Here is a 23,643-nt window from a genome sequence, read left to right as displayed (position 1 = left end):
TTAACGACTGAGCCACCCTGGCGCCCCACATTTTTCAGTCTTTATTCAGCAAACATTTATAGCTAGCCCAATCAATGCCAGGCGTCGTGCAGGGGCTGAGGGTCCTATAATAAACCCGGCTCACACCCATGTCCCCGTTCCATAGAGGGACGGACCGAGGGCCTAGACAAAAATTCTCTGGTGCAGCGATAACTGACAGAGCGAGGAGTTCCTGTCTGCGCTAGTGCGCAAGCGCCACACCCCGGCGCGACCCAGCTCTTCCGGCGCGACGCGAGCTCCGCGGAGTCCAATGGGAGCGCTGCGTCGGGGCTGCGCACGCGCGGTGCAGACTCGTCCGGAAGTAAGTGTCTCGGTGCTGAGCGCGAACCTGAGAAGATGAAGTAAGGCCGCAGTTTACCTCTGAAGAAGTAGGGATGGGCCGCGGGAGGTGGTCCACCAGGACTGGGGTGGTAGAGCGTCTGCCGGGCCTAGGGGCGGCAGAGGCGCAGAGACTGGAAAACTAGTCCCCTAGTTTTGCTCACTCTTAACTCTGGCCAGGCCGCACTTAAGGTCCGCTTTTCCGCCCTTTTTGCAGCCCTTTAACTAAAGTGAAGCTGATCAACGAGCTGAATGAGCGTGAGGTCCAGCTTGGGGTGGCAGATAAGGTGTCCTGGCACTCCGAGTACAAAGACAGCGCCTGGATCTTCCTGGGTAAGGTCCACATCTTTCCCCTGCACGGCTCCTCCTCCTCTCCTGGCCTGCTTCCTAACCTTTCAGTATTCCCGCCGTTCATTTCTCCCGGCATTCATCACGCACTTTTATTTCCTTCTGCTGGCTGCCCCGTAAATCCGTTTTCCGTATCTCTTTTCTCTCCCATTTTTAGTTTGCTCCCCCTGCCAAACCAGTGTCCATGATAGTTACCCTTTGCCATTCACTGTGGTAAGAGTCTTGCCACTTGGTTTCTTGGTTTCAGAGACCATTGTTATACCGCGTCTCCCTATTACACAGCTGAGGAAACTGAGGTGCAGGGAAGTTAATGGACTTACGTAAGGTCACATAGCTAGTAAGTGGGACAACCAGAACTATGGGATTCTAGAACTCATGGTCTCAGGCACGATCCTGTATTACTGCTAGTCCCCTGCCCTTTCCCCTTCCCTCAGAATTCATTTTCCTCATCTACTTAGCTCCTGCCTTCTGCCCATGGCCATATTGTCATCTCTCTATTCACTTTTGTCACTTCCAGTAATTTGACAGTCTGTTCTGTTTTATTGTGCTAAGCACTTTATATCCATTGTTTTATTTAATTCTTAAAATTCTGTGAAGTAAGTACCAAAGTCCCCATTTTACAGATGAGGAAGGAAAGATTTGCAGGGAAATTTATTTCCTATGAAGTGCTGAACAGTTGTTTATAAAGACAACTAAGGATTATAAAATCCTTAGTCTATGTGAGGTCGGGTTAATATTTTCATATTTAAACTGATTTTTGGATCTTAGCTGTGAATTTGTGGGTGAAGAGCAGGTGAGTTCAAGATATGTTTGTCGAAGCAGAGTTTTATGCCAGAAACTATCTGCTTTGTCCATAAGATTTTGGGTGTAAGAAGTATTTGGTTAGTGGGGACACCAACCTTTCCACAAAGTTAGTCACTCCTTTTGCTGCACTAATGCTGCACCTTATATATGCTTCTCTTTTGTCATCGGACTGTGAGTTCTTTGAGGGCAGGCTCTGTGGCTTACTCTTCTTTGCACCCCCAGTGCCGGGCCTAGTGCATGGTATGTAGTAGACACTTGGTAAATGTTTGTGGAACTGAAATGTGGTTTTCTCTTCTAGGAGGGCTTCCTTATGAACTGACTGAAGGGGACATCATCTGTGTGTTCTCACAGTAAGTCCTTTTTCATTTCCTGCCTTCTGGGTCATCAGAGTATGCTTCCATAATGCATTTTATGGCATCACAAAATCCATTTATTTTATTGTAGGCTGACTGGCCTCCCTGCATGGGGAGGGCTGGAGCTTCTGTTCTAGTCTAGATCAGCACCAGGACATGGTTGTAGAACTCTTCCAATATGGACAGTCCAAGAAGTTGGATGATTTAGGAGGCTGTCTTGGGGATTCTGGTCTGTTTATTGCTTCTTCAGTGAGGCTTGTTCAGCCTGGGCCAACACTGGAACAGACTGGAACTCACAGGAAGCTACCATGTTGGGCTCTTTGGGCTCCTGCAAACTAAGGGTTATCCATGAACACAGAGCCCTTCTGGCTTACACCTGTGTGGTGTTGTAGGATTAGGGCAAAGCACAGAGGAATGGGAGAAAAAGCAAAAGGTTTAGGCAGTAGTTTGTTTTCTTTGTTTCTAGATGAGCATAAGGTTATTGAGCTAGAGCCAGTCTCTTTACCCAGAAGCTGAGACTTATAGGCTGTTGAGGAACAAGAATGAATAGGTCAACCATATATTCTTCATTCCACTATGAGATGAAAGCAGCAGCATTGGGTGGGAGAGCGTCTTGGCAGGTGGTAGAGAGGGGCTGGTTCCAACCCAGAGCTACACAGGGTGGTTAGACAGTCGGTAAGGCCAGAGGGGCCCTGAGGGCAGGGGACTGTTGCAGAGAAGTTGGACAGCCTGTACAGGCAGAGGACCGCAGCGGAAGGGTTTGGGGAAGCAAACACAGCCAGCCATGGCAGGGGATGGTTGGGCTGTCCGATGGGAGGAGGACCCTCGCTGAGTGGTTGGGCAGCATATGGGGGAGAGGGCCATGGGAAAGCGATTGGGCAATACACATTGAAGGCCATGGGAGCGGGCCTCTGCAGCCCACACTGCAAAGCGCCTAGAGAGGGACAGAGGCTGTTTCCTCCAACTTCTGGGGAGCTGGAAGGTCACAGAGGGTGCAGCCTGTAATTTCCACCCCTTATGATACCTCTGCCTGGTCCAGCCTTCCATCTAGAGGCTGTTTTTGTCTTATTTGCATTGAGTGATGATCAGCTAGTGTGTTTGTTTATTTTCATTCTCTCTTCTGGCTGTACACATTGCTCTCCATGAAGATTGCCTTTGCCATTGGTAGCAGTGGTTTTCAAAAAATGTTGTTTTCTGATTATCAAGGTAATGTATAATCCCTGTAGGACATTTGGCAAAAAGGAAAAGCATAGAGAACAAAACAGAATGTACTTTAAGGAAAAACTGTTAACATTTTGGTGTATTTCTTTATCATCTTTTTTTTTAAATGTTGGGCATTATTTGCTGTTATAAATTGTATTGCATTTTAGTATATATATGTATATACACACACACTATATGTATACATATATATAGTATATACATTGTAGCATATGTGTGTGCATGTTTAGTATATACATTGTAGTATATACATCCTTTGTATGCATTCCTGATAGTTTCCTTAGTGAAATTACTAGATCAGCATTTTTAAGATGTTTTGTAAATATGGCCAGATTGCTCTCTGAGAAGGTTGTATCAGTTTCTACTCTCACTAGAATGCCCATTTTTCTGAATCCTAATTGGCAGTGGTTATTTTAAAAAAATATTTGTTGTATGGTTTCTCATTATGAGTTTACTTTGCCTTTATTTAATCGTCAGTGAGGTAGAACACCTTTTCATAGATTTACATGCCATTATTTCTTGTTTTTTTTAAGTTTCATAGCCTTTGCTTGTTTTCTTCTGTTGATGTGTTCCTCATTTTCTTAGTGATTTTACAAAAGCTCTTAATGGTTTCAACTCTGTTTTACCACTTTGTCATGTATTGTGTTACTGTGGACTTATTTTACTTAATTTGATGTCTTTTACTACATTGCCATCATTATTATTTCTTGACGCTCAGATTGTCCCAATTTGGTCTGTAGGAATCAGACCCGTTTAAACGAGTTCCTATATTCTCTTTACATTTTATTTGGAAATAATTTCAGACTTAAAATAGGAAAGTTATAAAGTACCGTAAAGAATACCTGTTTCCCCTTCGCTTAGAATCCCCAGATGTTAACATTTTACTACTACATTTGCTTTGTCATTTCTCCCCACGTATACCTATTATTTTTTTCTGAACCATTTGAGAGTCAGTTGCAGGCATGATGCCCATTTATCCCTAAATTCTTCAATATTTGTTTCCCCCCAAAACAAGGACATTCTCTGTTTAACCTCGGTATGGTGATTAAATTCAGGAAGTTAACACTGATCTAATTCATAGACTTTATTCAGCTTTACCAGTTGTCCTGATGATGTTCTTTATAGCAAAAAGGAAAAAAATTACTTTCCGGTCCTTTATCTGTGATATGAGTTGTAAATATTTTCTCCTGTTTTGTCATTTGTCTTTTGACTTTGTTGTGGGTTGTTTTTTTTTTTTTTTTGCTGTGCAAAATTTTAAAAAATTTATTCATTCATGTGTTTAAATTATATGGTAAAATTGACTTTAGGGAGTGTACAGCCCTGTGAGCTTTAATGTGTGTATAGATTTGTGTAGTCACCCCCACAGTTAGGATGAAGAACAATTCCATCACCCCAAAAACTCCTTTGTGCAGACCCTGTATATCTCACACTCTAGTGTTTTATATGGTCAGATTTATCAGTCTTTTTTTGTTGCTTCTGGATTTTGAGTCATAATTAGATAGTATTTCTCCCCACCCACCCATCTGTGTTCCCTTCTAGTACTTGTATGGTTTCAATTTTATGCACTGAAATCTCTGATCCATTTAGAGTTATTCTGATTATAGTGTGAGACACGGATGCAATTTCATGTTTTTTCAGTGGCTATCCAGTTGTCCCAACATTTATAAAAAAGTCATTTTCCCCCAGCAAACTGGGATGTCACCCGTATCATCTTACTAATTTTTCCATATATACTTGAGTCGCTTTCTTGCCTTTCTATTCTGTTCTGTTGGTCTGTCTGTCTCTTCATGTGCCAGTACCACACTAATTAATCACAGTGTTTTCAGTGTGTTTAGTATCTGGGAGAGTTACTCTCCCTCATTGTTCTTTTTTAAAGTTTCTCCATCTACTCTTAACATGTTCATTTATCCATGAGAACTTTAGAATCAACTTACTCAGCTCCAGGAAAGTAAAACACAACTTGTACTACATTAAATTTAAGTATTAACTTGGGGGAAGATGTTGCTGTCTTTATGATGTTGAGTCATCCTATCCAAAAACAAGGGATGTCTTTATATTTGTTCAAATCTATGTGTGTGTCTTTCAGTTTTAAAAAATTTTCTCTATATAGACTTTGTACATTGCTTGTTGCTAAGTTTATTTCTAAGTATTTTAAGTTTTTTGTTGCTAATACAGATGGGGTTTCTCCTTGGTTATATCTTCTAACTGATTATTGTTTTTGTAAGAGAGTGTTTTATTTTTTTAACTTTATATCCTCTTACCTTACTGAATTATCCTACTGTTTGTTTTTATCATTGTTTATCATTAATTCTCTTGGGTTTTCTATACATACTATTATATATAAATCTTCAAGTAGAGATAGTTTTACTTTTTCATTTTTTTACATCTGTTTTCTCCTGTCTGATTGCACTGGCCTATACCTATACTGTTAAACAGTGTTAAATAGTTCCTGACCTTAGTTGAATCAGCTCCAGTACAGGTTTCCCCTGCTATCCGGAGGTAGAGTGTTCTGTGAAAGCTTTCTAAACTAAAACGGCATAAAGTGATGAAGCAGTTACCATGTCATAAGAGTGAAAATCCTCTTCAGCTTTCTTTCGGTTAGTGAAAACAGGTACTAATGTAGGTCTTTTGTAAAAGTGACGTGGCATAAAATGAACATTTGGGTAGCGGGAGAAACCTGTATTTTCTGTTAGGTAAGATGCTAGATATCTGGCTGGAATGTATGTAATGTGATCATGTTATTAAGTATCCACCAATTCCTATTTTATTTTTATGACTTTACTTTTTAATTTATGAATCTTTAACTTACCTGGAATTTAACTTTGTATAAGGAGTAAGGTTGAATTTTTTTCTATTTTCTCTTAATTTCTGCTTTTATCTTCATTAACTGCCATCTGCTTTCCTTCGGTTTGTTTTCTTTTATATTCATTCTGCCTTTTTAACAGTAAAATTCTCTAAGGTTACAGATTTTTCTTAATGTGGTTTTAGCTGCATCCCATAATTATGTTTTGGTATATATTCTTCTCATTTTTGTTATTTTTTAAGTAATCTGTTGATTTTTTTTTTTATTTTACTTTCATCCAGTTGTTAGCTAGGAGAGTAGGTTTCAAGTTCTAGCTAGTAGGGTATTTTTTATTTAAAATATTATTTCCAGCTGGATAGCATTGTGATTGGAGAACATATTCTCTGTTTTTGGAAGTTATTGAGGTTTATTTTGTAGTCAATTTTAATACATATTTCATGGATTCTTGAGAAGAAATTGTCCTCTTTTTGTAAGATTCAAATATATCTATATATCCACTGGTTTGACATTAATATTTCTTAACAACATAATTGTTATTTATTTATATTTATGTTATATAATTATATATTGATATTAATTCATCTGACCTTAGTTTTATCAATTTTATGTGTTATAAACTTAAGTGGTATGTTAAAATATCTCATAACCTTTGTTGCCAGTTTCTCTTTGTAATTTTAATAGTTTCTTTAAATTTTTGATTTGTGAGCTTATGCATAAAGGTTCATGACATTTCTTTGTAATGTATTAGGACCTTTTTCAGTGTAACAGAGCTCTCTTAGTCCCATTTAAATATCTTTTTTGGCCTTGAATTCATCTTTGATCTTAATATTACCACCCATTTTGTAATTGGGTGTTCCTGCTCTGTCCTTGTCTAATTTTTATTCTTAACCTTTTTATGTTATCTTGTTCTAGATGTGTCTCCTGTACAGATTATATTACTTGAATTTTGTTTTGTCATTCAGTCTGAAAGTTTTTGCATTTTAAATCAATAGTGTCTTACTCTTTTATAAAATAAATAGATATGGGGAGATTGTTAACATTAATCTGGTGCGGGACAAGAAGACTGGGAAATCCAAAGGATTCTGTTTCCTTTGCTATGAAGACCAGAGGAGCACAATTCTGGCTGTTGACAATTTTAATGGGATCAAGGTGAGTGTGTTCACTAAGCAGGATTTGGCTGGACTTTCCCTGTATGTAAGGGTTAGGTTTAATTTCCCACCTGATTGCCACAGGTTCAAGGGCAGTACTGGTCACCTGGGTGCATTGAGAGAGTTGCAGAGGTGTGGGGACATACTGACCAGGAAATGATCCCAGGAAATAATTTCATTGGCGTATGACCCTGCTAACACTTGTTCCTTTTCCTCATGTTCATCTTCCTAGGAGCATAGGTACCATGCCCCCCACTCCCACCCACGCCTCTGGTTTCTCATCTTTCCATTCTCACATTCCACTCTCATTTCTGATGTATTGGGCAGCAAAGAGACTTCCATGCTATGCTCTGTCAGGGGATTTGGGGCTTTTTCGTGGCTTCATGCTCTAAGACATAGCTTTGTGGGTCTGTCATATATCTCCACTGACATAGCATTGCTCGGCCCTGGAAATTCTCTAGTTAAAAGTCTGATGACAAATTCTACAAAAGTAACTCATTCTGAAGTTGTTTCTCCTCTGTTCGCTCTCACTCCACCCTTGGCCTGAGAGAAGGTGATGGGCAAGTCAGGCTTATCTATGCTCTACCTGGTTCCGATGCTTATTTAGGAAAAGCACTGCAGTTGGATAAGCATTGTCATAGCTTGGGGGGGGTGACTTTTGATTTGGAGAGTTTGTCACTGATTGCATCAGTATGGAATAGCTGGCAACTATAGGACAGGGTGGAACAAGGTACTAGGCTTGATTTTTAAGAGAGCCAGCAGTCAAGTGGAGTCACCATAAAAGGGAGGTTTTCAAAAATGTTTTCAAAAGGGGAATGGGAAAGATGACCAACTGCTCAGGCTTAAAGGTAAGAATAAAAATCTGCTCTTGTGTGGGAACATAAAAGCCAGACTTTTAAAATTTTGGATGATTTTGCCTGTAGAATAGGTCTGTACCTGCCTGAATTTTTTTAAGATTTTATTTATTTGAGAGAGAGAGACAGAAGGAGCAGGGGGAGGGGCAGAGGGAGAGGGAGAAGCAGGCTTCCGCTGAGCAAGGAGCCTGACATGGGGCTCGATCCTTGGGGCTCGATCCCTGAGGCTTGATCCCAGGAGTCTGGGATCGTGACCTGAGCCAAAGGCAGACGCTCAACTGACTGAGCCACCCAGGTGCCCTGCCTGAATGTTTCTAAGTGAGGGGTTAATTTTTGTTGTTCACCCGGAGAGTTGTGATTCACAGCAAAAATATCAGTGTGAGCCAGTTGTCCATTATGGTGGGGGTAGAGCAAGGTGTGAGGGCTTAAGAAAAAAGCTTCCTTCCCCCTTTTTAGCTATTGGTCTTCCTTGGCCTCATCCTAACTGCTGTATCAAGAAAACAGCTCGGCACTGCACTTGATTTCAGGAATTCTTTTTAGCTGCCAGGCCACAGTATGTTTTACTGTGAATAAATGTTACAGATTGAGGGTAATTCATTGTTTATGCATGTAAATTCTCATTTTTCCCTGCTGCTTGTGCTTTGGGGCAGTACTGCCCAGCCTTTCTTCACTTAATGGCACACGTAGAACATGAAGGTTATTGTGTCGCACACTGGGGTAAACTGAGGAGGCTGTCTGGTACAAGTGCCTCAGGGACTCCAGCTGCCCCAGGCCCTACCTGGCCGCCCCAAGGGCTGAGCAAATTATTATCTAGGTATATGTGCTGTGACACATCAACTGGGCAGGTCTCCTTTAGAGTAATTTCCCCAGAAACAGAATTAGCAGGAAGGTAAAGGGTGTGGTTCAAACCATGGCATTTTGCAGCTGGGTTCAAATAGTTCAACGGGAGGGCCATCTCTGCTGAAGCACTGCCTGTCTGTCTTAGATCAAAGGAAGAACTATTCGAGTGGATCATGTGTCCAACTATCGAGCTCCCAAGGACTCCGAAGAAATAGATGATGTGACCAAAGAACTCCAGGAGAGGGGCTGTGGGGCTCACACCCCCTCAGTGAGTTCATCAGAGGGTTCTGAAGATGACAAACCCACAAAAAAACACAAAAAAGGTAAAGCGTTAAGACCCAAGAGAAGATTCTGGGTAGTCTTATTGTTTGCTCTTCCTAGCATTCCCTGAGAGCTGATAATCATTTCTTATGTATGAGGGGGAAAGGTGTGGGGAACCTTACTTTAACTGGGAAAGGAGAGGTGTCAGTGGAAGACTAATATTAAGGGCTGAATTCTGTCTCCTCCAAATTCATATGTTGAAATCCTAATCCTGCAGTGCCTCAGAATGTGACTGTATTTGGAGGCAGTGTCTTCAGAAAGGTAATTAAGGGTGAGAATTGCCTTATACAGCAACTTGACCTGTCAAGGGGGCCAGACATCCAAGTTGGCTTCTCGGAGACACTTTCTGGAAGTGTCGATTACGACTGCTTCCCACTGCCGCCAGCAGTGCTTTCCTTTTGCATACCTTCCCCTCCTCCATCTTCCTTTCCTCATTGGTTGTGCCCCTTTTGTCCTCCAGACAAAAAGGAGAAAAAGAGAAGAAAGAAAGACAAAGAGAAGACTGACCGGGAGGTCCAGGCGGAGCAGCCGGCCCCCTGGTCGCCACCCAGAAACAAGGTGGTAAGGGAAAAGGACGACCCTGGCTCTAAAAAGCACAGTGACAGGAACTCAGAGTGGGGTCAGAAGTCAGAGCCCAGGGAGGTGCGGAAGCACCAGCCCAGCTCTCCCGAGGTCAGGGCGACCTGCCGCGGTGGAGAAGGGGACAGAGAGAGGGAGCTGAAGAAAGAGAAGCCGAAGCATGAACATAGGTCCTCAACCAGAGAAGAAAAGAACCGAGATAGAGACCGAGGCCGAAGCTCAGACACACACTCCAGCCGGCCCAGTGGGCGTTCTGAGGGGCGTAGTCAGCGGAGTAGAAGCAGGAGCCGGGAGAGGTCCCATGGGCCGAAGAGGGCGCGGCGCTCACGGGACCAGGAGTCCTCTAACCCCGGTGACCGCAGGCACCACTGAAGCTGCGGCCTCTCTCTCTTCCCAATAGAACTGGAACTGGAAATGCACTTGGTCTTTAAAATGCAATTGTGCTTAGTTATGCTTTTACTGTTACTGTAAGTAAAATCTCGGAGGCCGGATTCTTCCAATCCCTTGAGTATTAGAGTCATTAAGAGCTGTAGTTTTAACAGCCCCATAGGCCTGGATTTTTGAGCAAAATCCATTGTTCCTGGGAATATGCTCAGTACTTACCAGAGGAGGTATTCTAAATTTGGTTTCATAAATGTGGCCCTTGAATTTATGACCCCAGTGTATGATGAAATTGCCAGGAAAGGGGAAATAGCAGGCAATTCTAGAATTCTGGTCTTTGTGCTAGAGGTGTAGGTGACCTTTCCAGTTGGCAGGTACAGCCGTGCATAAAGAAGGGTGGTTTAACTAGGTCTAGACAGCTCGATGTGAATGGGATAGTGATTCTCAATGCCAGGCCGCTCCCTCTGCACCCCACCCTCTTTTAAAAAAATTTTTTAAACGTCTCTTTTTTAACATCCACGCACCTCCTTGCCATTTATTTATTTATTTATTTATTTCTGTTGAGGTGAAATTCACATAACATCAAATTAACCATTTTGAAGGGAACAATTCAGTGGCATTTGGTACATTCATAGTGTGCCAAACTACCGCTCCTGTGTAGTTCAAAAACATTTCCATCACCCCAGAATGAAACCCTGTGCCCATGAAGCAGTTACTCTCCATTCCCTCCTCCTCGTCCCTGTTGACTACCAGTCTGCTTTCCATTTCTGTGGACCTACCTATTCTGGACATTTTGTATAAGTGGAATCATACACCATATGGCCCTTCTGTGTCTGGGGTCTTCCACTTAGTATGTTGTTGAGCTTCATCCGTGTTGTAGCGTGGATCAGCACTTTGTTACTTTTTAAGATTTTTAAAAATTTATTTGTCAGAGCGAGAGAGCACAAGCAGGGGGAGCGGCAGGCAGAGGGAGAAGCAGGCTCCCTGCTGAGCAAGGAGCCCGATGCGGGACTCCATCCCAGGACCCTGAGATCATGACCTGAGCCGAAGGCAGACGCTTCACCAACTGAGCCACCCAGGCGTCCCAGGACTTCGTTCCTTTTTATGGCTGAATAATATCCCATTGTGTGGATAGACCACATTTTGTTTGTCCATTCCTCAGTGGATGGACATGTGGGTTGTTTCTACCTTTTGGCTAGCCAGCTCCCTTTCCGAGTTTCAGACCTAACCAGGCTACTTGTGGGCTGAGTTTCCTTTTCAAGTAGCTGTTCTTGCTGAGATGGGAATACTTTGTCAGCTTCACTGCGTATCTCTCTGGTCTCCTTGGCAGTTTTTTCTCATTTGGAGAATCTTGTCCTTTTATTTTGTCAATCAGTTCCTTATGAGTTAGGTAGGAATTAGTTCACAGGACCTTAATACTGCTGCTGAATCACTAAAATTGAACTTCTGACCCTGCAAAACAAAGGAATAGAGCTTTGATAGTGAGCACATTTAATTAGTTTACCTGGTATGTTTGTTTGGGTCCAAGATTAGATGTGCGAGAGATTTTTTTTTTAGGGGAAAATGCCCATGAAAGAAAATGGGAAAGGAGGTTGGAGGAGTCTGGGAAAGCAGTCAGACTCTGATAGAGGTCTAACCTCTGGAGAAGAGGGAACGCAAGAAGGAAGGTTGGGTAGGAAAAGTCTCACACTGCTGTGGAGTTCTGAGAATGTGTCAGCCAGATCAATGATGCAGTAAGTCCTTGAGGCAGAGCACCTGTCACGAGGAGTCCCGCTAGATCAGCCTTGGGAAGCAGGAGTCCTTGCTCTTGGGCCTTTGTCAGCCGTGTGGCCCTGTGTTTATGTGTCCTTTGTGCCAGTTGTGTGGTGGCCGCTGACCAAAGGCCCGTGCACCTGGCTTAGCCACTGTGTCTGCTTGGCAGTTTAGTGCCTCTTCCATGGTGGATGCTCTGATGGCTGTTAGCATGGGATACAGAACTAGTCACACTTTGCTCCTCCCACATGTCAGTCCCCAGTCTTCACACCAGCTCTCCTTGTCTCTGATCTTCAGCCTTGGTCCTTCCAGTCCCCCAACGAGACGGCCAGGCTATTGGCCACTGCCCAGGAGTCTGCATATCCGATAAATATTCTTACTTTAGGCCGCTTCTTTTATACCAAGTCAGGTGCACTGCTTGAGGTCCTGTCCATTGGAAAAGTTTTACTTCTGCACCCCTGCATGTGGGTGTAATGCAGATACCATTCATCTTCATTTTGTACCCACATACTGAGCTGACCCACCTATAAACCAAGCTCAAGTTGTTTTCTGTCTCTGCTGGTCACAGAGGAACCCCCATTTGGCTATAGGTGCAAAGATATAGGGGCTGCCATTCTCTGTGTCTTTTAGGGAAGTTGCACTGTTCTACTGTCTCCCCTGAGATGTAATACTGTTTTGATTTATGTATCAATTAGGGTTTTTCCAGGAAAACAACCAGGATATATGTATCCTGCTGTAAGCCAATTCCTAATGAGAAAGCCTACAGGCGTACCTCGTTTTATTGTGCTTTGCTTAACTGTGCTTCACAGATAACTGTTGTGGTTATTTTTATACAAATTAAGGGTTTGTGGCAACCCTGTGTCGAACAAGTCTTGGTGTCATTTTTCCAACAGCATTTTCTCACTTTGTTTCTCTGTCAGATTTTGGTAATCACAACATTTCAAACGTTTTCATTATGATTACATTTGTTATGGTGATCTGTGATGAGTGGTTATGATTCACTGAAAGCCCAGATGATGGTTAGTATTTTTTAGCAATAAAGTATTTTTAAATTAAGGTATGCACATTGTTTTTTTTTTACACATGATGTTATTGCACTTAATAGACTACAGTAGAGTGTAAACATAAGTTTTATATGCACTGGGAAATAAAAAGATACAAGTGACTTGTTTTATTGCGGTCTGGAACTGAATCCCCAGTAGTTCTGAGTGTGTGTGTGTGTGTGTGTGTGTGTGTGTGTGTGTGTGTGGCAAGGAATTGAATTATGCAGTTGTGGGGACTGATTAGGCCAGTCTGAAATATATAGGGCAGGCCGGCAGGCTGGAAACACTTGGGCAGGAGCTGAAACTGCGGTCCACAGGCAGAATTTCTTCAGGGAAATTGCAGTTTTGCTATTAAGTTCTTCAACTGATTGCATAAGGCCCACCCTGATTATCAAGGATAATCTCCTTTACTTAAAATCAACCAATGGTAGATGTTAATCACAACTGTGAAATACTTTCATAGCAAAACCTAGATTGATGTTTGATTGACTAGTTGAGTACTTAGCCTGAGCCAAGTTGACACAGAAAAGTAACCATCTCAATTTATTGTTGTCCCTGGGGGAGGGGATCAGTTTCAGAGGTTCCCACTTGACTTTCCTCACCGTGACAGCTCTCGCCCTATTGGCCCAGGGCCCCTGTGGGCATTACTCTCAAGCACCACCTCAATCCCAGTTACACCTCTGAGGAGTAGGAAATGACCACTAGGTAGGTCTGCCGGCCCCCTGTGAGTCTTGTTTCAGGCCAGGACTTCAGTGATTACTCAACCCTGAAGCCCCCAGTCTAACTGGGCCGTGGTCATGCTTCAGGTCTCTAGGTATCAATGTCAACTTTGATCTTGAGTCCAGTATTCCTCAAATGTCTGGCTATGTACACTGTGTATATACACTGAAGTTAGTGGCTATAGGTCCCGTTAGGGGAAGTACTTGGGGGGGATATTTGTCATTGTCCTTCCTTCTAGGGACCCAGCTACCTCTTCCAGGTCAGAAAACAGCTGAAGTCTGGAAACTGAGCAAGGAATTAGAGGACTTTTTATTGGGAAATCTCCCTCACACCCCTGCTCCTCCACTGTTGTTTTTTTCAGCTTGTAGATCTCGATACCCTTGCTGGCTGTCCATCTGTATTATTCCTAGGGACACTTAGTCCATTTGCCATCTCTGCAGCTCCTTGAGGGGAAAGCTCCCTTGGCTGCCCCTCAGGCCTTGTGGTTTGTTTTGGTATTTGTGGCCTCCTGGCTTCTGGTGGGTAGCACCTCCACCTGGTCTCTATTACTCTGGGCCCCAGCTCTGTGATGGTCTCTTACCGCCATCCCTGGCCTACAGAGGTCACCTCTGAATATAGTGATGCTGGTGCCCCTTTTACCACAGCCTTCCTGATGGCCTTGGTAAATGAGGTACCCTCTGCCTCCCGCTGTTCCCCCCCCTCGCCCTCACTGTGGAACACTACCCTCTCATGGGGTTTTTTACCTCGTGCAATTTATCCACTGCATCATGTCTGCTTCCCTCTGCCTTTTCATTCTTTCTTTTGCCGTTGGTCAGGGCAGCTCAGGCGTTTCTACTTTGCTCAGTGGTAGCCATCACTTTCTCTAGGCCTCTAAGAACCACTTAGTAGAGACTTTGTATCCCCTGTGGGTCCTTGCCAGGGGATTAAATCTGTATTTTGAGGATGTGCTCCCAAGTCTCTGAATTTTTGCTTTTCTGCCCTCTTGATATATCACCCTTGAAATCCAACCCCAGTGCTTCCGTAGCTCCTGTCAGTACCCATCAGCTAATTCTTGCAGCTCTTTGGTGTATACTTTCTTCTCTTAATTAGGCTCAGGACTAACGTGGCCAGGTTATGCTGGGATTTAATCCTAGTTATCAGCTTAGTAACCAGGAAAGGGGCCGGGCACAACTCGGAGGGGGACGCGAGTGGCTTTGTTGGGGGAACAGGCTCTGCAGTATCTTCCAGCACAGAGGAAATGCTAGCTGTTAGGAGGGAAGAGTGGTCCCCTCTGCAAACTGAAGCCTGGGTGGGGGTGTCCACAGAGCCAACACCCTGAGGAGTGTCTGGCCAGATGCTCCCACTCCATGTCTCAGGGTCCCAGGATTTCCCAACCACATGGAATCATGTGGCCCTGACTTGCACAAAGCAGACAGGCCACATTGTTAAATACTGAGTATTTAATCTCCTTTGAGTTCCGGCCACTCCATTATGTTCTCCCTTGGTCTGCTCCTTCACTGCAGGAGAAAGGGGCTTTGTGAGCTCCGGCAGAAGCCCTCTGGCCCCCACTCTTGGTCTTTAGCTCCTTATTAACTATCCTCCATTTCCATTCCCTGGCTGCAGGGCGTCCAGTACAACTTCACAGTGTCCAGCCATCTCCACCATCTCTCTAGGCGTTATTCTTCTCGTGTATTTTGAAGATCTGAGTCACCACATCTGCCAGGCCATTCTCCCAGTGTTCTCAGGTCATCTCCAGAGAAATCCTGAGCAGTTGGACTGCCGCCCTGTGCCTGGGACCATCGGTGCCCCACACCTCCATCAGGACAGTGTCCATTCTGTCCAGCAGGCAATGCCTGATGTCAGAGGAGTCAAGGAGAGCTGCCGGACAGACTAGGTGCAGGTCTAAATCCTGTGGGGGAGAGCAGGAAGGGCGGAGCGGTGGGAAGGAAAGACCTTGGACTGTGCAGTGCAGTTCTAAGAACATCTGGCAAAAAAATGCGTCTGTTGGGAGAGGCGGTCCACTGTGGGTTGTGAGCATCCTTGCACGTTCTTGGTGAGGGTTTTTAAAGCCAGACTTATTGGTCTCCAAATACTGAGCCATTTCTGTAGGGCAAGGTGACCACAGTGTGACTACCATTTAACTCCTTGCTTCCCAGGGGAGGGGCACTGGTTTGTTTGCTCATTGCTCAAAAAGTCCCAGGCCCTTGAGCCCGGGTTCCTCAGCTGCCATGCAACCCAGTGCATGGGCGGCACCCACCTGAGCCCATTACATTGTCCTGTGGGACTTGGGACAGGGGGGCCGGCACAACTATGCCAGTACTCCCGCTGATGCTATTTGCTGTGCCGTAATACACCCTCTTGTTCTAAGCCAGTAAGTCTCACTGTCTACCTCCCGCCCTGTGACATGGTGACAGGTCTAGTCCTTGCTGTCCTTTGTGAGGCTGGACTTCTTCCCTGGTAGCATCTCTGACTCCCAAGTCGCCTGTGAAGGGAGCCCCATGTCTCACAGGAATGGCCTGTCTCAGTGTCCCTGCCACATTCGGGCACTGACGGAAGCTTGGCCTTCGTGGAAATGCAGGGATAACGGATTGCCGCGGCCGCAGCCGCCGCCGCTCGTCACCCGCGCCCCGTGCAGTCAGAAATCTGAGAGGTGCACGTACACGCCGCACCAGGCCAAGCCTGACACAACCAGCCAGCAACTGGTTTGATCCCTGGGAACAGTGAATGTTTCCTTGTTTCTTTCATGGATCCACTTCACAGAGGACAGTTGGAATTCATTAGTGGGCAAATTCCCAGTGATCTCAAGGCTAAACAGCCACGTTGAATGAAGTGCTCTTTAAGGACGTTTTTTGGTTCTTGCCGTATCAGCTTTTCTTCCATGGTGGCCTAATTAACACCGTAGTCTGTCTGTCTGTCCCTTTTTGCTTCCTCTAACCTACTGGGGCATGTACCTAATAAGTATCTATCTCAGCAGTTTATGGACTCATTGAATCCGAAATTGGAGATAATCCTTATCTGGTACAGGACATGCCTCCTGTAAACATGTTTTGAAGCTCTTTGAAAGGAATAACCTGGTCATCATCTAAGTGGGATTCTAGTGAAGTGTAAAATGCTTTTCCCTGTGCTGTTAGGACCAAAGAATAAAGTTAAATGCTTCCTGATGTCTTTTATTTTATCTGAAAATGTAAACTTTGAAGACATAATTTGGGGTGTGATTATTTGCACTGGAAGGATTTAACCTAGCATTCTTCCTTTACTAAATAAGTGGCTCCTGATTCCTGCAAGTGTTACTGGAAGCTGCATCATAAAATAGATAAGAGCAGGTCATAGTTTTCAGTAGGAAATAATCAACAATTACATTTATGATAAGCATTTGGTATTCTATAAATTAAGTATGACCAATAGTATGTCATCAAAGATACATTGGTCTCTAGATAAATCACTAAAAATACAGAAATGATGTGCCAGGTCCTATAAAGGGGCAAAACTGTATGACATATGTTGTTACTCTTAAGTGTATGTGAAAAAAATTGTTTTTAAATAAAACATGTGTATCATGCAGATATATGGCTATTGTGATTGTATATTTAAATTAAGGCCAGTATACTCTCTACAATGAACTTCAGTCAAAAACGTGACTACCTTTTGCCAGCTTAGGCTTTAGAAGAGTACCTTGGGGATGATTGGAGATGACCTAGCCTCATTAAAGAAGCCATTTTAAAAAGTGAACTGATGTTTTCCTTTTCGTCATGCCTCATAAGAAACTGAGGTATTAGATATCATTCCATTTGGCTTAGAAGAGGGTTACAAGTGGCTTAAGAGGTGATGTTGATAATGAGTATGATGATGTTTCTTCAAGAGAAAGGCATTTATTAGAAAGTAGCTAACAACAGCAAAAAACCCTCATGATTATTAAATTAAACCTCTAACTTCTTTGGATTTTTTTAAAAGATTTTATTTATTTATTTGAGAGAGAGAGAACAGAGGGAGAGTGAGAGGGAGAAGCAGACTCCCCACCGAGCAGGGAGCCCGATGCGGGGCTTGATCCCAGACCCTGAGATCATGACCTGAGCCGAAGGCAGACACCCAACCCACTGAGCCACCCAGGTGCCCCAGATTTTTTATTAGTATGCCATATAATTACCAAATCATAAAGTATACTCTGGTTGTTGTCAGAGCACACATCTTATTTTGCAGGCTGGTTTTGCTTCTTTCAAATGTGCATTTCTGTTTGTTTAGGTTGTCACTAATCCTTGTCATTTTCAGTGTCTATATAGCATTCTTTCTTGTTAATAGGCTGTCCAGTTCCCCCTGCTTGGATTGTTTTAATTTTTCATCATGATTAATACTACTGTTATGAACATTTTTATACAGAGTCCTTTTTAAATTTTTCCTTTTGTATTATTCCCTTGGACCACATTCCCCCAAAGGGGTGTTACCAGATCCAAAAGTGCAGACAGAACCATAGCTTGTCTTATTGTTAGATTGCTTTCCAGAAAGATCAAATTTGTGGCACCATCAGCACTGTAGAGTTCAAATATAATTTTTCCCCTACATTCTGGACAACACTGGAATTTATCATTTCCTTTTTTTCTTCTCTGGAAGGTATATTGTGATAACTTCAGGTTATTCTAATTTGCATTTTCTTCCATTGCAAGTGAAGCTGTGCATCTTTACTTTTAGTACTTTCATCTATTCCTATACATTTAGATGGTTCCATCTCCAAGGAGTGTAGCTACTAGCTCAAACATGCTTAGTGTATTTTGACCAGCAGTCTTTGAATCGCTATGGTAGGCATCTTTCCTCCCATTATGGGGCTCACCTTTTGGCATTTAGCTCATTTGACAAAAAAACATTTGTTTAAAATGAGGTCCGACTTTATTTGAAGCTACAAATGCAACCCTAGAAACAGACCAAATCAGTGGCTTGGGACAATAGTATCTGTCAAATAGCATGGTTGCATTCTCTCTCTCTCCTTCCTTTCTCACCTCCCTCCACCTCTTCCTTTCTCTGTTTTCTGCTTTTAGGAGGGATCCATTGGTAAAAGAGATTGCTTCTTTTTTTAATATTTTATTTATGTATTTGAGAGAGAGAGAGAGAGTGAGAGAGAGAGAGAGAGCATGAGAGGAGAGGGTCAGAGGGAGAAGCAGACTCCCCGCTGAGCAGGGAGCCCGATGCGGGACTCGATCCTGGGACCCCAGGATCATGACCTGAGCCGAAGGCAGTCGCTTAACCAACTGAGCCACCCAGGCGCCCAAAAGAGATTGCTTCTGGAGAGCAGAGCCAGGTAGCAGCTAGAAGAGCAGAGGTGAAGAGGCTTACTTTTCACTGCACCATTTGTACTTTTGACTTCGAAACTGGATTCGTATTACTTATTAGTAAAGACAAATTAAATCCATATGTAAGATTAGTATTTGTCATTATTGTGAACCATTACAAAATGACTTTAAAACTTAGGCTGCTGCATGTGATGAATTTCAGTATGTAGGGGAAGGAATGAGGGAGCAGATGAAGGTGGCCAACTTGGGAATAGGTGGTATTTGGGCAGAACTGCCTGCCGTTTTATTTGCAAAAGTTCAGTTAACATAACATTTATGGACTATAGGTACAACATAAAAGAAATGTACTTGCCTGGAAATATTTCCCCAGGGAGTTTTGGATAAGGCTGGGACCTTCCTCTGACCTCTAACTTTTTGGATGAAGTTGGGGTATGAGAATGACTAGTTGAGTGATTCTCTTCCTGTTAGTGCATAGAGGGAGGCTGGAGTGGTGGTTTTAGTACCAGAGTGGTGTTTCTGTCTCATGGAAGCAGTTTCTAGCCAAGCACTGTGTTTGAAGCCAGGTGGCAGGTACAGGTTCTGATTTGCTCTTTGTGATTCCTTGACTTTGGTGTTCTAGAAGGGACCTATCCTTTCTCCATCAGTGGAGTTTTTTTTTTTTTTAAAGATTTTATTTATTTGTCAGAGAGCAGAAGCAGGGGGAGTGGCAGGCAGAGGGAGAAGCAGGCTCCTCACTGAGCAGGGAGCCCGATGCGGGGCTCGATCCCAGGACCCTGGGATCATGACCTGAGCCAAAGGCAGACGCTCAACCCACTGAGCCACCCAGGTGTCCCCATCAGTGGAATTTTGGCAAGTGCAGGAGCAGAGATGTGACTGGAAAGCATGAGCTCCCTCTGGCCACTTCGGTGGTTCATGTGTCTTGAAGGGGCCAAGAGGATAACTGGAGGCTTCAAAACCCCTCTGAGGAGTCAGAGCCTTGCCTTGCCCTAGGTATTTGTGGATAGACGTTGGAACTGAACTTTCAGGGAATTCTTCTCCTGATCTGAATGGGCTACTGCCCATGAAGCCATGTACTAACTAGACTGACACTCTCGAATGAAGGAGCCGCTAGCTCCACATGGCTATTTAAATGGAGATAAAATGAAAAATTCAGTTCTCCTTTACTTATACTAGTGACTAAATAGCCATGTGGAGCTAGCGGCTACTGTACTGGAATGAAAATGTGGCCAGAGGGAGTATATCTATATATCGATGTACCTCTGCGTGTGCGTGCGCCATTTCCATCATTGTAGAAGATTCCACTGGACAACACTGAATTAGATCGTCCAGACATGGTGGCTTTATATGCAGCTCTGGCACCAGAGGTGAAAGCCTTCCTGGTGCTTTCCAGACCTACCTGCCCTTTGAGGATTGCCTCAATTCCAGTTCCTTTTGGTTTTAAGTTAGTCTTCTCATCCCAGCAAGGCTTCAGTGCCCTCAAGAGCAGAGATTGAGTCCCACTGGCAGATGTATCTCGATGGGAGGCACAGTCCCTCTTTTTGTGCCAAATGCCTATCAGAAGCATTTATCAAATCCTTCTTTTTTCCAGCTGCCTTTTTGTACATTCTTTGTTCTTATTTATTTATAAGAATTTAAAAGTATTTGTAAGAATCAGTGTGTAGGACACAATGTCATGTTTTAAAAACCATTTTTTTTTTTTGAGGAAGGTCAAAAAAAACAACTTTATTGATGTTAGCTGTCGCAGCCTCAGCTTCTGTCCTGGTTGGGGGGTGTGGGGGTGAGGAAGATTTGGAAACATTGGCATTAGATCTTGAAAATACTTTGAACAGAGCTGATGATACCTTCTTCATCATTTCAGACCCCTGTTTGGAAGTACTGGGCTTATCAGCGTCTGTGAACAAACCAAAAGAGAAATCTGGTCATTTATTATTGGGCTTTCCAATTAAGGCTGTCAGGCTGGGGGTGATGATTTAGGATTCCAAAAGAAGCATTTATATAATAACTTTTGAGTTTTAAAGTGCTTTCACAGAGACTCTTAAAGTTTTTTTTTTAAAAAGATTTTATTTATATATTTGAGAGAGAGAGTGAAAACATGATGGGGGGCAGGGTCAGAGGAAGAAGCAGACTGCCTGCTGAGCAGGGAGCCCGATGCGGGACTCGATCATGGGACTCCAGGATCATGACCTGAGCTGAAGGCAGACACTTAACCGACTGAGCCACCCAGGCGCCCCCCCTTCCTTTTTTTAAAAGTTTTTAATTATCATTCCTGGGTAGTTAATACACAGTGGCATATGACTTTCAGGGATACAGTATAGTGATTCAACAATTCTATATATTACTCAGTACTCATCATGATAACACACTCTTTATTTGCTCCTTCTGATCCCCCTTCGGAAGGAAAGCAGAGACATTCATTGAGGTTGGATGCCTCATGTCAGAGGGCCTTACTTGGCACTAGAGCCCAGGCTCTGGTTTGCAGCTCTGTCCTCCCTGCACGTGATGCTTCTCGAGCCAGCTCAGCAGTACCTTCTCCCTCATCCAAAATAGCCCGAGGAGCTGACTCCACAAGAAAAGGTAACTTCCAATTCTCAACAGTGTGAGCATCCGTTTCAGAATGTCCAGGTAAAAGCAGCAGTGCATTAAAAAAGGTTATCGTTTCTGACTTGCTTTGGGTAAATTTTCAGTTGACTGACCCCAAATGATCTGTTTGTTGTGTGAGCTATAAAGGACTTGTGTGGCCAATACGAGTCTCCATTTGGACCCATTTCTTCTGCACCACTTGTTTTGTGCAAATCATATCATAGTTTATGTTAACAGAATGATTACTCTGTCTATAAGGACAGAAATGAGCATTTATCTGTGTTGCTGATGCATCATGACAGGATGTCATGAAAAGACACAGGGCAATAAAGCATAGACTTTCTTGTTTCCAGTAAACGACAAAGTTCTCCTCTAGCTTTTGCAGTTACCTAGCTTTTAATCTCCAGCCATATAACCTTGGGAATCTCAAGAATCTATGATTAAAAGTAAGGTAGGAGACAGCAAATTTGCTCCCAAATAAGGGGAAAAATTTAGCTTTTCAAAGTAATAATGCAGTACTGGATTGTGCTAGTAGTTGACAAAATAAGAACCACCTAGAAATTAGTCAGGAAAAAGTCAAAATCTGCAGAGGCAAAGATAAAGGCTTGAGTGGAGAGATCTACAGTCTGAAAAAGCAAGCCAACGACTTTTAGTTACAGGTTTGAGACATGCGCTACAAGGCCATATTCGGGAAATCTCACTGGAGGGGAAAAAATGAAGATTTGTTTTTGCAATCTGAAGATCTTGTTAAGAATGCAGATGCCTGGATCCCATTTCCCAGAGATACGAACTGGGCCGCTCTGGGGAGGGGCCAGGATTCTGTATTGCTCATAAGCATCCTGGGTGATCGTGACACAAACGAGCCGTCACTGAACAACACTTTGGGACACTGCCCTGGGACATGGTGCTTCACAGGGTGGATGTGAGAAAAGCACTTAGCAGAATGCCTGATAAATGTTACTGCTAGGGACTGTCACCCCTTTGCTGGGAGGTTCAACTGAGAACTGCATACCAACTTGCAAATCACAATCTATATACGTAGTAATATTATTGCAACCCCATACTGGTGGCGGGGGAGGGTGCAAGGCAGGAGCCACTCACTGCAGGGGGAGTGAATATATTTAGAATGACATCATTGAAAGCTTTATTAGAAAATCATAAATATGTTGTACCTGAAGTGCCATCATTTGAAGAATACAGGCTGGCCAGAGCACTTTCGTGTTGATAGAGGGTGATAAACTGCCAAGACAGAGGTGAAATACTAGCTTAAGCCTCTGTCCTTTATTGGACAGCAAACACCAGAAGTACCTAGAAACCCTCAAGGGACAAAGCACAACCATGTGGCATTTGTACACCCCAGTGTTGGTGTTCTGCAGTCTCAAAAGAATAATTCTCTGGGATTTTGGCTGTTCCTAGGCATGACTTCTCGATTTTTGTCAATTATGACACCCAGGATTGGCTCCAGGCTTGGACATGCACTGCCCCTATAGGATCATTTCAAGGGCTCAAGTGTCCCAGGTTGCAAAAAATGCCAGCCATGCATGCCCCAGCCCCCTCCTGGGGCTTGGAATAAATGACATGTTTTAGATACTTCTCTGAGAGAAGATAATGGTGGGGGGGGTCTTTAGGGGAGAAGGGGGAAAAGGGATGTCCAATTCACTACCTCGTAAGTCTTCCTTTAAATAGTTCTTAACAGTTGTGAGGTGTGGAGCAAGTCAGTGGCCGTGTGGGGCTGCAGGAACATGGAGGCGGTAGGGCAGGGACAGTGGCTCGGATGCTGGCTCTGCTCTATGGACTTTTATCACCACCTAGGATGCAGAAGCGGCCTGATCCCAGAAGGACAGGCTGCAGGGTAGCCACTCCATGGTGGCGGCAGTTAAAAAGGAAGTAGCAGATCCATGAACTGAGGAATAAATGCGTGCAAGATGAGAGAAGTTGTGTTTTATATCGATGGGGCGGAGTATTATTGTAAAAGTTGACTCTAATTCTTCTAAGAAGATTCAAGGCAGCTTATGGATCAAGACATTGCAAAATAGGATATTTAAAGGGATCAACCGGGACAGGGACAATCTAAAGAACTGGTTCTCAACACTAGCAGCACAAGAGAACCATCTGGATAAATATTAACAATTGGCATGCTTTGGCCCCACCCCAATTGAACAGGAACCCCTGAGGGTGGGGCAAGCATTTATCTGTTTTCTAAGCTATCCAGGTGACTCTTAATGTGCAGCCAGGCTGAGCGCTCCTGGTCTAAAGGAAGGTGGGGGGTGGGTGCTTCTGA

General features: G+C 43.7%; 2 protein-coding genes across 2 annotated transcripts in view; one reads left to right on the top strand and one right to left on the bottom strand.

Annotated features, from left to right (window-relative positions):
- Positions 1 to 328: 328 nt before the first annotated feature.
- Positions 329 to 12,817, top strand: RBMX2 (RNA binding motif protein X-linked 2). Its single transcript, XM_025852576.2, has 6 exons — positions 329 to 380; positions 575 to 690; positions 1,808 to 1,859; positions 6,906 to 7,035; positions 8,874 to 9,051; positions 9,510 to 12,817. The coding sequence occupies exons 1-6, from the start codon at positions 376 to 378 to the stop codon at positions 9,998 to 10,000; spliced, it is 972 nt and encodes a 323-aa protein (XP_025708361.1). The 5' UTR covers positions 329 to 375; the 3' UTR covers positions 10,001 to 12,817.
- Positions 12,818 to 20,083: 7,266 nt separating this feature from the next.
- Positions 20,084 to 23,643, bottom strand: part of LOC112809163 (fibrous sheath-interacting protein 2-like) — a 69,984-nt gene continuing 66,424 nt past the window's right edge. The window contains 2 exon segments of the mRNA XM_073879079.1: positions 20,084 to 20,673; positions 22,535 to 22,601. Of these exon segments, the coding sequence (XP_073735180.1) occupies positions 20,453 to 20,673; positions 22,535 to 22,601 (288 nt within the window). The 3' untranslated portion in view covers positions 20,084 to 20,452.

This window comes from Callorhinus ursinus, unplaced genomic scaffold (genome assembly GCF_003265705.2).
Source record: "Callorhinus ursinus isolate GAN/ISIS: 27379988/994484 unplaced genomic scaffold, GSC_fseal_2.0 scaffold33, whole genome shotgun sequence".
In the NCBI taxonomy this organism is placed as follows: Eukaryota; Metazoa; Chordata; class Mammalia; order Carnivora; family Otariidae; genus Callorhinus; species Callorhinus ursinus.
The sequence above is the reverse complement of the archived record's forward strand: the minus strand, read 5'-3'. Positions and strand labels throughout refer to the sequence as shown.

Excerpts from the sequence above, each read along its gene's own strand:
- RBMX2 (XM_025852576.2), top strand. Across the intron at positions 691-1,807 it reads CAGCGCCTGGATCTTCCTGG|GAGGGCTTCCTTATGAACTG; the intron begins GTAAGGTCCACA and ends TTTCTCTTCTAG. Across the intron at positions 9,052-9,509 it reads CACAAAAAAACACAAAAAAG|ACAAAAAGGAGAAAAAGAGA; the intron begins GTAAAGCGTTAA and ends TTTGTCCTCCAG.